General features: G+C 39.1%; 2 protein-coding genes across 5 annotated transcripts in view; both read right to left on the bottom strand.

The window, feature by feature from the left end:
* Positions 1–6,715, bottom strand: part of fam13c (family with sequence similarity 13 member C) — a 46,584-nt gene extending 39,869 nt beyond the window's left edge. Inside the window, exons 1-10 of one of the 4 annotated variants that reach the window (XM_077495314.1) lie at positions 6,583–6,715; positions 5,917–6,480; positions 5,575–5,825; positions 4,624–4,867; positions 4,414–4,543; positions 4,190–4,271; positions 3,095–3,312; positions 2,923–3,006; positions 2,230–2,316; positions 1,212–1,298 (exon numbers count right to left, since the gene is read on the bottom strand). In XM_077495314.1, coding sequence (XP_077351440.1) covers positions 1,212–1,298; positions 2,230–2,316; positions 2,923–3,006; positions 3,095–3,312; positions 4,190–4,271; positions 4,414–4,543; positions 4,624–4,867; positions 5,575–5,825; positions 5,917–5,927 — 1,194 coding nt within the window. In that variant the 5' untranslated portion in view covers positions 5,928–6,480; positions 6,583–6,715. The remainder of the gene's footprint in view (positions 1–1,211; positions 1,299–2,229; positions 2,317–2,922; positions 3,007–3,094; positions 3,313–4,189; positions 4,272–4,413; positions 4,544–4,623; positions 4,868–5,574; positions 5,826–5,916; positions 6,481–6,582) is intronic. The other 3 variants (XM_077495316.1, XM_077495315.1, XM_077495317.1) reach the window with 3 other exon arrangements.
* Positions 6,716–10,601: 3,886 nt separating this feature from the next.
* Positions 10,602–14,180, bottom strand: LOC144001201 (protein FAM13A-like). The gene is made up of 6 exons (XM_077495320.1): positions 13,692–14,180; positions 13,088–13,289; positions 12,803–13,009; positions 11,618–11,798; positions 10,987–11,129; positions 10,602–10,922 (listed from the first exon to the last, which is right to left on the bottom strand). The coding sequence occupies exons 1-5, from the start codon at positions 13,716–13,718 to the stop codon at positions 10,988–10,990; spliced, it is 759 nt and encodes a 252-aa protein (XP_077351446.1). The 5' UTR covers positions 13,719–14,180; the 3' UTR covers positions 10,602–10,922; position 10,987.
* Between the last annotated feature and the right edge of the window lie 17 nt (positions 14,181–14,197).

Raw genomic sequence — 14,197 nt, 5'->3', positions numbered from 1 at the left:
TATACATGGTCGTTTTAAAAAAAAACAAAAAAAAAAAAAACAAAAAAAAAAACCCTTACTATACATGGTCGTTTTTTATTAAAAAAAAAAAAACGCCTTACTATACATGGTTGTTTTTTATAAAAATAAAAACGCCTTGGTCGTTTAAAAAAATAAAAAATAAATAAATAAAAAAAAAAAAAAAAAACGCCTTACTATACATGGTCGTTTTTTTATAAAAATAAAAACGCCTTACTATACATGGTCGTTTAAAAAAAAACAAAAAAAAAAACGCCTTACTATACATGGTCGTTTTTAATAAAAATAGAAACGCCTTACTATACATGGTCGTTTTTTATAAAAAATAAAAACGCCTTACTATACATGGTCGTTTTTAATAAAAATAGAAACGCCTTACTATACATGGTCGTTTTTAATAAAAATAGAAATGCCTTACTATACATGGTCGTTTTAAAAAGCAAAAAACAAAAAAAACAAAAAACGCCTTACTATACATGGTCGTTTTTAATAAAAATAGAAACGCCTTACTATACATGGTCGTTTTTAATAAAAATAAAAACGCCTTACTATACATGGTCGTTTAAAAAAATAAAAAATAAATACAAAAAAAATAAAAAAAAAACGCCTTACTATACATGGTCGTTTTTTTATAAAAATAAAAACGCCTTACTATACATGGTCGTTTAAAAAAAAACAAAAAAAAAAACGCCTTACTATACATGGTCGTTTTTAATAAAAATAGAAACGCCTTACTATACATGGTCGTTTTTTATAAAAAATAAAAACGCCTTACTATACATGGTCGTTTAAAAAAAAACAAAAAAAAACAACAAAAAAACGCCTTACTATACATGGTCGTTTTTAATAAAAATAGAAACGCCTTACTATACATGGTCGTTTTAAAAAGCAAAAAACAAAAAAAACAAAAAACGCCTTACTATACATGGTCGTTTTTAATAAAAATAGAAACGCCTTACTATACATGGTCGTTTTAAAAAAAAACAAAAAAAATGCTTTACTATACATGGTTGTTTTTAAACAAAATAAATAAAAACGTCGTACTATACATGGTCGTTTAAAAAAAAATCCCTTACTAAACATGGTCGTTTAAAAAATAAACCAAAACCAAAAAACGCCTTACAAAACATGGTCATTAAAAAAAAAAAAAAAAAAACGCCTTTCAAAACATGGTCGTTAAAAACAAAACTTACGTGGTCTGCCAGGCCGGGACTCGAACCCATGCCAACCGGCACCGAAGGCAAGTGACGGTTCCACTCCTCCACCTGGAGCCCTCCTGACTAAACATGATCGTTTAAAACAAATACGCATTACTAAACATGGTCATTTTAAAATAAATAAATAAATAAATAAATAAATAAATAAATAAATAAATAAATAAATAAATAAAAACGCCTTACTATACATGGTCGTTTAAAACAACGCCTGACTAAACATGGTCATTTAAAAAAAATAAAAAAATAAAAAATACATAGTGGTTAAAAATAAATAAAAACGCCTTACTAAACATAGTCGTTTAAAATAAATAAATACATAAATAAATACATACATAAAAACGCCTTACTATACATGGTCGTTTAAAACAATGCCTGACTAAACATTGTCATTTAAAAAAAAAAAAAAAAAAAAAACACCTTGCGAAACATGTTTTTTTTTTGGGTCACTCACTCACACAAACTTATGTGGTCTCCCAGGTGGGGAAGCGAACCCACGCTAACCGGCACCGAAGGCAAGTGACGGTTCCACTCCTCCACCTGGAGCCCTGCTTATTAAACATGGTAGTTTAAAACAAAACCGTCTTACTAAACATGGTCATTTTAAAAAAAAAAAAAAAAAAAAAAAATCCCTTACTAAACATGGTCATTTAAAAAAAAAAACTTACGTGGTCTCCCAGGTGGGGAAGCGAACCCACGCCAACCAGCACCAAAGGCAAGTGACGGTTCCACTCCTCCACCTGGTGCCCTCCTTCCTGAACATGTTCGTTTAAAACAAATACGCCTTACTAAACATGGTCATTGAAAAAAAAAAAAAAAAAAAAAAAAAAAAAAAAAAAAAGCCTTACATGGTCATTAAAAATAAAAATAAAAAAATAAATAAAAATCCCTTAGTAAACATGGTCGTTTAAAACAAAAATGCCTTACTAAACATGGTCATTTAAAAAAAAAAAAAAAAATCCCTTACTAAACATGGTCATTTAAAAAAAAAACTTACGTGGTCTCCCAGGCGGGGAAGCGAACCCACGCCAACCAGCACCAAAGGCAAGTGACGGTTCCACTCCTCCACCTGGTGCCCTCCTTCCTGAACATGTTCGTTTAAAACAAATACGCCTTACTAAACATGGTCATTTTAAAAAAAAAAAAAAAAAACGCCTTACATGGTCATTAAAAATAAAAAAATAAAAAAAAATAAAAAATCCCTTACTAAACATGGTCATTAAAAAAAAAATACAAAAAAAATCCCTTACTAAACATGGTCGTTAAAAAAAAAAAAAAAAAAAAAAACGCCTTACGCCATAGTGGTTAAAAATAAATAAAAATGCCTGACTAAACATGGTCATTGAAAAAACAAACAAAAAAAACCTTACTAAACATGGTCGCTTAAAAAAACGCCATACTCTACATGGTCGTATAATACAAAAAAACAAAAACAAAAAACGCATTACTATTCACAAAATAAAAAAAACAAAAAACAAACACATGGTCATTTCAAAAAACGCATTACTACATGCATACATGGTTGTATAAAAATAATAATAATAAAAAAAAAAAAAAAAAACATACTATACATGCTTGTTTAAAAACAAATAAATCACACAGGGCATTAAAAGCTTGAAGATGATCGCTGGAAAACTGACAATCGTTCGACTTATGGTGACATAATGCAATACTGACCAAAATTTCTTACCGGGCGTCCATGCAGACTCTCAAAATAGAGCAAACACTTTTGCAGGCTGGACTTCTCCAAGCTAATCTGGGAAGGGTTCATCTCCTGCACGTGAACGCACGTCGCGGTCAACACGGGACAGTCTGACAACAACGTCGCCATTCAAACGAAAGGAGGGCCAACGTAAGCCAACCTTGATGCTGTCCGGCAAGCTGAGTTCTCGCCGCGTCTCCGTCAGCGTCCTGGTGATGACGTGGAGCGTTTCGTCTACGCTGGGCTTGGTGTTGCTGTTGTTGTTCACTTGTTGAAGTTCCAGCTCCGAAAGGGCCGCCTCGCTCTGGTTGCTCCTTTCTGGCGGCGGGTTGAAACCTGCTTTCATCACGCCTTCCTCTGCATGACACAACTTCAGCTCTGCAGGAACACACACCAAAAAATTTTTTTGGTGCTAATAAAACTTACTTCTGAAATCAGTTAGGTCAAAAACAACCTAACTATGGGTCAAAAATGGACCAATCCTTTATTTGGGTCAATCTGACTTAATTGTAAGTCAAGAAATACGTCTTTTGTGTAAAACAACTCATAAATATTGGTCGGATCTTTTACTTGGGTCAATAAATTGGCTCATTTTGTATAAAACAACCAAGAAAGTTAACTACTATTTCTTAATACACAAAGTGCCAGCAGGTGGCAGCAGAGTATAAGAGATCAACCAGAACCATGTTGAAAAAAAAAGGAGCTTAATTACTCACAATTCTAAATCGATTTGTGAGTAATGCTGAAAGTTAGCTATCTTCTAATTCTAATTGCTGCAAAATGGAAACAGATAAATACGGGGTTTTTTTTCCTGATGAAAGAAGATACTTGAATCTTTCTTTTGTAGTTTTTATAGCAAATGTGGGCCTTGCAAAATCAGTCAAAATCCAGTAAAACAGCCGGGAGCGAACGGGAGCGAATGAGTGACTCATTGAGCCATTTTCAAGGGTAAAAAGTTCATATTTTGTCTATAATTAATGTGGTAACCTCACTATCTTTCATGTAAAATTAATACCTTTAAAAACATTATTTTTCTACTTGCTGTCGACTGATGATGATATGACCAGTCATGGCTCAGTTTGCTGACCAACCCCAGAAAACAGGTGAGTCATGATTGGTCGTTGCCTACTTCCTATAGTGGAGGGAAACGTAACTGCCTTTTTTTTTTTTTTATGAGCAACAAAAAAATAAATAAATAAATAAATAAAAAAGAGCTTTGGTTGCGTTTCTCATAAAAGCAGCGCCATCATCAGACCTTTGAGTTGCTTGCGGCTCTTCAGAAGCTCCTTGATGAGTCTGGCAACCTCGGGATGTGCGTTCTTGTCATAATAGGAAGGCTGCGAAAAAACAAACAAACAAACAAAAAAAACAGAAACACGTATAAGACTCGTGTCGTGATGTCAGCGGTGGCGAGATGCGGCTCGCACGCAAAAAAAAAAAAAAAAAGCGTGACTCAGCCGCTTCGACTTTGGCGTTCACCTTGAGCCGCTCCTGCTCAAAATGCTCCTCCAGCTGTCGAATCCGCTTCCTCAAGGTCTGAACGTGTCGTTTCAACACCGACACGGACAGCGAGCCGTCGTCGGGTTCTGCGCGGACACTGCAGCGCGCCCTAAAGACAGAAAAAAAATGCTTTTTTTGAGCCAATGATAAAAATTGAATCCAATAACGTGTCCGAGATCGTCTGTTTACACGCGGATGTGCTGCGAGCACGGCGGCGACGGGGCGGCGTCGGGGTCCAAGTTGTAGCGGAGGCTGCTGCTCAAGTTGGGGCAGCGAGGCGACGGGACGGGGCACTCGCCCGCGCTGAAAGCCGAGAGCAGGAGGGGACCGCCCGGGGAGACGGCTGGGGGGTCGTCACGGCCCGGCGCTCCCTCAGGAGGGGAGGAGCTACATGGGGCTGGAGGACATGAAGGATCCTGGGAGGGGGCGGGAACTGCCGGACAGGGGAGACGTTACATTTTAAAGGATAGATTATGGAAAAGTGACTTTTCGTTTGCATAATTAGTATTTTTTTTTTCAAAAAACGTATAAATACGTTCTATTTTAAATAAGTGTCCCAAAGACGTATTTATACTTTTTTTTTTTTATGCTAAAGCATACAGAAGGCTTTGATGCAGCCTCGCAACTGCAAAGACTTTTTTTTCTTCTTTTTTGATAAATTCAGTTAGTCTTAGTTTTTAGAGCAAGTTTGGTACTTTTTATTAGTTTTTTTTTTTTTGGGGGGGGGCTTGGAGGAGTAAATCCTTCAATTCACTTTGTATTAGTTTTAGTTATATATATATATATATACATATATATTTATACATGTGTATATATATGCAATATAGCCTAATTATAGTTACTTAGATGTAGTTTCAGTTAGTTTTATTTATTTTTTAATTTTTTATTGTTTTTATTTTTTTTTTGGAATTATTTCATTAACAAAAAACTTTTTTTTTTTGTTTTTTTTTGTTTTTTTTTAGTTTTGGTTAACTAATAACCTTGGTGTGTCGTGACATGTTTCTAGTGTCTGACACATTGCATTCAACAAACAACCCAAAAAAAAAAGAATACAAGAGATGACAAGTCTTAAAATAGGGAGTTTCTTTTCAGTTATCCAGTACGCAGTCATGCAGATGATATTAGAACGTGTGCACTCACTGTGCTGCGCCGAGTGAATGTTGTCCTGAGCTGGCGTTGTCGGAGGCGAGTGGAAGACGGGCTTGTGGTCCAAACGCGGGCTCGGCTGCCTGCTCAAAAGAGGCTGCTGCTGGCCTGGCAGGTTCTTCTGGTCTCGGGGGTCTTCCTGCTCCGGGTCCGAGGGACTGAAATCAGCCTCCAGGGCTTGGAGCTTGAGGGAGGGGCTCTGGAAGCAGAAGCAGAACATGGCTACGACCACCGCGGTGTCCTTCCTGAGCTTCAAAAAAAAAAAAAAAAAAAAGAAGCGTCACGTTGTTTTGACGCCGCGTTTGGAAGTAAGTAAAAAATAACGGAGTCCCTCACGTCTCCGACATCACCCCGTTGATGATGCCATGCAAGCGAAATAGTCCCAATTTGGATCACTGTCCAAGCGTGTCGGCGCCCAAGCGCAGGATCCAGGAGCGTCGTCCATTATGCGGGAAAGCGCGACGACGAGTAGGGGGGAAAAGGACGCCGTCGTCCGCACATGGCGTCCCTTCCCGGTGTGGCCGGCGTTCCCTGCTCAACCGCCTCCACATGGATTATTCATCAGGCACGGCAAGAAGGGGCGCGGCGGGAATACCGCTCTGCGTCGCTTGCGTGCGGCGTGGGCGTGCGTGCGTGCGTGCGTGCGCGCTCGGGGAGAGGAGGCGGGAGGAGGATGTGGGAGGGGGTTGCCACGGCAACGTTGTCAGAGCCAGCGAGGGCGGCTACGCGACGACGACGACGATGCGGTAGTCAGTCATGTCGCTCGCGTGCAACAAACATGGAGGCTGCAATGAAAAGCAGTTTTGCTTCGAGGTGTTGTTTTTTTTTTTTGGTGGGGGGCGGGGGAATAAGTAGCTCTGACATCATCATCATGGCTTCAAACGCTGCTTTCTCACGCTCCTGTTCATTCATAAAAAAAAACAAAAAAGACATCGTTGTGCGTCACAAGGGCAGGGAAAAGTGGGCGGGCTCATCGATTGATGCAAGTCAAAAAATACTCACACCAGCGTTGAAGGTTGTCACAAATCGGGAGTCTAAAAATGGCAGCAATGATGGAGGGATCCATTGGACGTCATAGCCGGTGTAAATTATCAGTGCGTGTGCGTGCGTCAGGACGAGCGCCACAACCGCCTCCTCTTTTGCTGAAAGAGGACAAAACACAGTAATGATGGGCGTCGCACAAGGAAAATATGTTGGCAGTTTGTGACATAAGCTGCATGACAAATTGTTAGGTGGAGGAGGTGGTGGCGGAGAAACCAAGTGCAAGTATAGGCAGAGGAATGGAGTCCAAAAATGTTTAATAAACAATAACCAGGAAGCAAAAATAAGGTACCAGCTGGGGAACCAAAACAACCAAGTAGAAAAAAAAGGGAAGGCGAGACGTGATGTGTTGGAACAACAACGGCAGCGTGACGTGAGGTAGCAACAACGACGCACCGACACCGACAGAGGGGAAACACAAGACTAAAGGTCCTGTTTACACGGTCACTGCGCCAAGCAATGCATTCTGGGAACAATATATATGCAAAACAGGTCGATTTAACACGAATACCGGCAAAGTGTTGCCGCGTTCCGTTTGCATTCGTGTTATTTTTCGGAACAACATGATTACAGTTGAGCTCCGTAATTTTGGGCTGGTCCACGAAAATCTGCGTATAAATGACGGCAATTGTTTTGAAGTTATACACCGTTATTTTACCGATGCGGCCCACATGATAATATATTTTCCTCCATGCGGTTTGACACCCCTAAAGACGCAAATTGTGTCCATATTCCTAATCAATACTATCAAATATGTATCGAAGTGCAGGTGCGTGCACGTGTCTTGTGTTTTGTTGCTGCGAGTCCATCTGGCAAGTCCGTCACGGTCATGTGACACGAGCGAGGCACAAGTGAGACAACCTGTCCTGCAGCTCTGCTCTCTGGAAGCAGCGCGCCAAACCACCATACTAGGTCAGCGCAAAATAGCCAGTTAGCGGTCACGTGAGAGGAAGTCCCCCCCCCCTACCTCCGTGTTATTTGGACTGTAATGCTATCAAAAGCGTGTCTGTGGGCGCCGCGCTGCTCCAATAACCCACTTGTCACGCCGAGCGCTCCACGAGCAGGAAGCGAAGGCGAGTCAAGCTGGGAGGACAAAAGAACGACGACGGCGGCGGCGTCCCAAACAATCACATCATCTCAGTGAAGACGGAAACAGCAGTGGCAGCCGGGCCTTTTGGAGTTTTTTTTTAACGCGAGCCAACTTAGCAAAGCGAAGCGACATAACTTATTTTGTCACGCAAATCAGACGCCAACTTACTTCGCTACTTTTGTTTTTTTGTTTTCCTATGATCATTTTCAGCGAGTGTAGCAAATTTTGAAAATCTGCTCACCTTCATTTTTACAGGAATACTTAAAGGGATATTTTACTTATTTAACCATTTTTGGCAGTCAAACGTGAATATTTTGCCTATAATAAATTTGATATTTTCATTATTTTTCATGTATAATTAGTACCTTTAAAAACACATTTTGCAACTTGCTGTCGACTAAAAATGACATCACAAGGGCTCAGGTGACCAATCACAGCTCAGCTGTTTTCTAGGTTTGGTCATGTGACATTCACAAGCTGAGCTGTGATTGGTTACCTGAGCCCTTGTGATGTCATTTTCAGTCGACAGCAAGTTGCAAAATGTGTTTTTAAAGGTACTAATGGTACGTGAAAAATATTTAAAGTAATTAAAAAATATTAAAGGTGTACTCACTTATTTAGCCCATTATAGCAATAAAAAGTTAATATTATGTCAATAATAAATTTTATACTTTCATTATTTTTCACATACAGTGAGTACCTTGAAAAACACATTTTGCAACTTGCTGTCAACGGAAAATGACATCACAAGGGCTCAGGTAACCAATCACAGCTCACCTGTTTTCTAGGTTTGGTCATGTGACATTCACAAGCTGAGCCGTGATTGGTTACCTGCAGCCCTCGTGATGTCATTTTCAGTCGACAGCAAGTTGCAAATAAGTAAAGTGTCTCTTTAAATGTGTGAAGCAAAATCCAGCTATTTTTAATCCATCTCAGGGGGCGGCCATTTTGCCACTTGCTGTCGACATCACAGTTGCTCAGATGTGGGCAACAACCAATCACAGCACACCTGTTTTTTGATTGGTTGTTACCGAACTGTGATGTCATTTTCATTCGACGGCAAGTGGCAAAATGGCCGCCTACTAATATTGACACTAACTGCTGGATTTTGCTGCTTAACTCGTAGTCTACTCACGCAATATTAAGCAGAATTTCAAATTTAGATCAGTGGGGCTGCATCGAATATATTGTCAAGTTTTTTGGGGGATTGACTTCCTCTTTAAGTATTGTTGAAAAACAGAATATATGGTGGTCAGCCAGCGGGTTTCTTGCTGGCTAAAACCCGGAAATGTGAGGCAGACAGACGAAGCACTAGCTCAAAAAAAAAAAAAATTGCTTGCCCATGGTTGTTTGCGGAGGATGACAAAATCCATCATGACTCAGAAGGTGTCAATTAATTCCTGTATCAGAATTTTACACGTGCTAACCACCAGCTCATCGCGCCGTCCATGTTTGGTCTCGTCGTTATGACCGAAAGATTGCATCGTGACTCAAAAAATACAATAAATCCATATTTGGACCTTTACCATCCTAAAAATACATCGATTGACGGTTTTTAGCGTGTTAAATATCAACATGCGCCTGCTGCTGCGTTATCAACAGATGACGCACGCAAGGCCGGCAAAAAACCAACAACACGCTTTTTTGCATGCAGCTTGACGCGAGGGCGGCGTCCATTAGCGAGGAGAGCGCACGCGCGACGAGCACGCCGCAGTCGACGAGCGACTTCCTGGAGGCAAGAGCGGCTCACTCGCTGCCTTCAAATGACAGCGCGAGCCCAAACGCGCACGCAAACATGAGAGTTGGCTTGTAGCCCCTGGAAGGAGCTGCAAGTAGGTCACAAATTGGGTGCGCACGAACATTCACGCAGGTCACGCCACCACCTTTATTGCTGCCGGGCTTCAACGGAACAATTAATCAAATTGAAATGAATCAAATTTAATAGGATGCACATGTTTGCAGATTTTTTTCTGCTGAATTGAAAATAATTGGAGCTGTTTATTTATTTATTTATTTTCAATCCCAATTTAATGTATTGAAATACTGTATTCGTTCAAGCAATGTACTTATAGGTACAAACATTTATTTTCCATGTGGGAAAAAAAAAAATGCCGAACTTAAGTAATTCACTGCAGACATAGTTATAAATAAATATAAAAAAAAAGTTACAAATAAGCAAAGTTAAGTATATTTAAAAAAAAATAAAAAAAATGCTCTCTTATTTATTTATTTATTTATTGAAATAAATAAATAAATAAATAAATAAATAAATCTTATAGTTTTCTGTAATACAGATTATTGCTGGCAGATTTATTGCTTGTGCTCGTTAAAAGATACATGGAATGTCCTTGAAAAAAAATATTATTAAAAAAAATAGTATTATAAATGTATTTTTTTAATGAAAAAATAGATTAACAATATAATAATAATAATACATTGTTTTTATATTTTTATATTATTATAAATTTATTTTTTGAATAAAAAATATAACAATACAATAATAATACTAATAATAATAATAATAAAATAATATTTTTTTAACTTAACTCATTCACCGCCAGTCCAGCTAAAATGGATTTTTGACGTATATAGCCGTCAATGGCAGTGAATGAGTTAATGTACTCTAAAAAAATAATTGTTGTACCAACTTAAAAATGGCAATTAGATCATTTTTCAAAATCATTCAGTCCTAATGTCAACAAACCGGTAGGTAGGTCAATATTAATTTTATTAATTCCCAACAGGGAAATTCAAGGTATCCAGTAGCAAACGCTAACAGTACATCCATATAAAATAATATAAAATAAATCAAATAAGTTAAAAATGACAATTATCAAAACAGATGTTAAGAAGATCTATTTGACAATGTAATAGTGACAAATGTCATCAAAGTCCTTCAGCGCACGGAGATGAATCTGTCACTGCGACTGCTTCTCTCGCAGATGATTGCGTCTGTTCATGAGGATGGACTTCATCATCATCATCCTCCTCATCCTCAGTTCTCCTACTTTTACTCCCCACCACTGACATACTTCCTAACCACTTTGTCAATCAAGCCTGTCATGCTCCTGTTTCCTGACCACACTCCCCCAGTGTCACATCGTTTGGCCTCTCTGTCAGGTAATCGTCCTCAATTTCTCCAAATTCTGCACTCAGACATGTGCAAGCAACATGCTCGTCCTGTTGTCCGCAGCAATGACTCAGCACATGCCTTCAATATGAGATTTTTCATTTATTATGTTTTTTTTAACACTGACACAAAGGGAAAAGGTCACCTCAGAAGGGGTCGGAGAACGTCGGGGAAGGTGGGCGGGAGACGCTGGGGGGCAGCGGGATGATCTTGTGCTTCCGGAGGAGGTGGACCAGCACGGTGTTGCACACGTTCTGCTCCTCCAGCATTCTGGGTCCAGCATGAACGCTGCATGGGGAAAACATGCCAGATGAGACACGCAAGTGAGTCGACAAACGAGTCGTGAAACACTCCCATCTAGTGGACACAATCGTGCATAGCAGAAGTGTCATTGTGGGAATGCTGTTATTGTGATTTTTATTCTCCACACTTTTTTTGCCGCCTAACAACTCCCACATAATACTTCCAATTTACGTTGTTCAAATGTCAACTAGATTTTAAAAATTCATGCTTCAGCATTCCCACATATGTTATTGTGATATTTATTCTGCACACTTTTTTGCCGCCTCACAACTCCGCCATAATACTTTGAGCCAGCTGATTTTTGTGTTTGTTTGTTTGTTGCTTTGACTTTCGAGCGCAAACTTGATATATGAGCGCTGTGAATTCAATTCACAATAAGCAGTAAGTTAAGTAAAAAGAAAATTAAAAATGTGCACTTTGTAAATGTAAAGTGTCAAAGTGTTAAACGTCCCCGCAGCCGCCAAACAACTTACTGAAAGATGCAAGGTCCGAAAATGGAGGCGAGCGCGTCCACCGTCATGTGATTCAACTGGCTGCAAGCCGCCACTCGGGAAAGGAAGTCGGCGAAGTACAACAAGATGGTGAGGTTTTCGTCCGGGATGCGGCAAAGGTGTTTTTTTAAGGCCAAGTTCAACTGGCTCTCGTCTGTGCTGTCTATAAGGAGGAAACATGGGGAAAAAAAAGAAAAAAAAAAAAGGACAGGAATATCTGCTCATTAAGACTTACAACCTCAAGATGAGAAATTGAGAAATGGGAACAAAATACATTCCAAAGTGTTTCACTGATGAAATGGGGAGAATCTCTCGCTGAACGTTCAGAACACTTTTTACTTCATGACCTTATTTGATCAAGCAGTCTTAGCCTTGAGCGTTCACAGCCAGTTTTAAGGACCGTGAGGCTTAAAACAAGCATTTTCCACATTTTAAGATGACAACTAACCAACATCAAAGGCCGTGAACTGGGGATTCATAAGACGATTTTTCTTATTTTAAGATGTTGCATAATATAGAACTAAGATAACCAGAAAAAATACAAAAAAAGTATGAAAACAATCAGACAAACGTGCAAGTTTGGTTTCGTTATGTTTACTCAGCTCATTTTTCATCTTTCCAATATTCCGATAACCAAATTCAGTGGTCTAGTAGTAGCGTGCCTGCCCTCTCAGACTTGGAGGTTGCGGGTTCAATCCCGGCCTGGGTTATTTATTTTTGTATAATTTCAAGATTTTATTATTTTTCTGAATCTTACTGGTACATTTAAGTAAATTTTTCTTGTTCTGTTGACAGATAATTTTGCTTATTTGAAGTAATAGTAATAATAATAATAATAATAATAATAATAATAATAATAAGAAGAATTTTCTCATTTTACTATATTTTTTCTTAAATTTTCTACTGTCCTTTTTGTGTATAAAGATATACCAACAACGGGGCCAAGAAATTAAATGGCTGTCAAATTACCAAGCAACCTGAAGATGGCGCTGTTGTTAGATATAAATACAGGAGTAACTAGTCATGTTCCATCCAGCACAATAAATGACAAGTTGAAGCGAACAGTTAGCCAAGCTTCTTCTATTTCTTCTACTACTTATAAGGGTGTCAAAGTCAAGGCCCGAGTTCCGGCCATGACCCCCCTCGACTGCACCACAAGTACAGTACCTCTGAAGCACTGGACGAGATTTCTGCATTGGTACTCGGGGATGATGGGCTCAGGCAGCTGTTGAAAGAAGAGCTTGAGGAGCGACGCCACGGTGGAAACGTGCTCCAGCTCCAGTTTGACTTTCTCGCCACGGTCCAGCCGCCACCTCAATTGGTGGATCTTCACCACTGAGCCCCCCACGCGAAACAGATCTTTGTATTCCATCCCTGATTAGGGGGAAAAAATTGAGTCACAAAACTGTTTGAGAATGAATGACAGAATAAGAGGGTGTGTGTATCAGTTACCATTTTTCTCCAGGCACTCCACCATGTCCTGTAAGACGAGCGGTATCCCGTTGTTCATCATCCCGTTTTGTCTCAGCGTTTGGAGAGAAACGCCAAACACAGACTTGGGTTCCATTCCGGAATTTGGGACTTGGAGAGGAGCAGCTGGATCTCGGTCGAAATGACCGATAAGCCACGTCCTTATTGCCGAAGCTCTTTTCTGCTTTAAGGGGAAATATATAACAATGTTTTATCTTATTTTGAAATGACTTGGTCAGAACCATCAAAAAACCCCAAAACGGGTCACAATAACGCCTAAGGGTTTTAATTACAATTAAGAGTGAGTTTGATTATTTTGCCGCATGAAAAAAAAAAAAGTAAATCTTTCATTAGCTAATAAAAATGTAATTTCTTTAGCTACATGTTAAATATCGCAATAATATCGATATCGCTATATTTAGCAACTATATCGCCTATCGCAGGTTTTTCCAATATCGTTCAACCCTACTTTCTAGGTGCAGGTACATTATCAAATTATAAATACAAGTAAAGTATTATGACATTATTTAACCTTCAGATAACACCCAATACAGATAAATGTGAAAATAGGTGTTTGGGGACTTACAGAGATTAATGAAAGTTTTCCTCCCATGTTGCAGCTAGATGGGCTGTCACATGAAGCACTTCCGTTGGTGTTTTGTTATTTATTTCTCTCATTTGCAGCCATTTGGTCTCAGAAAAGGTTACCTAATGTAAGACAACCCTAGACTTTTCCATTACTAATTGGACTCTAGCTATAGAGAGCCATTTAGTTGTGATTAGGGACTAACCAATGACGTCATCTGTACCAAAAAGAAAAATAAATAAATAAGAAGACTGGCGGAGGAAACCGTCTCAGCATACTGATATTGTAGATATCGCTCCGCGCGCTTGTTTTCTCAAGTCAATGACATTTTAGAACCTGAATAACAAAGACACTTGAATATTGTTGTTTTTAAAGTAAAACAAATACTATATTGGGTATGGACAGAGTGATTGTACTTTACTTTCTTTGACGAACGGGACTGCCAAACGTATGACGGAACTACTTGTGCGACGAATTGAACGCTGACAACTTCCGGGTTTAAGAGA

The sequence above is a fragment of the Festucalex cinctus genome, chromosome 14, assembly GCF_051991245.1.
Source record: "Festucalex cinctus isolate MCC-2025b chromosome 14, RoL_Fcin_1.0, whole genome shotgun sequence".
NCBI lineage: Eukaryota > Metazoa > Chordata > Actinopteri > Syngnathiformes > Syngnathidae > Festucalex > Festucalex cinctus.
This window is presented reverse-complemented; position numbering and strand designations above follow the sequence as displayed.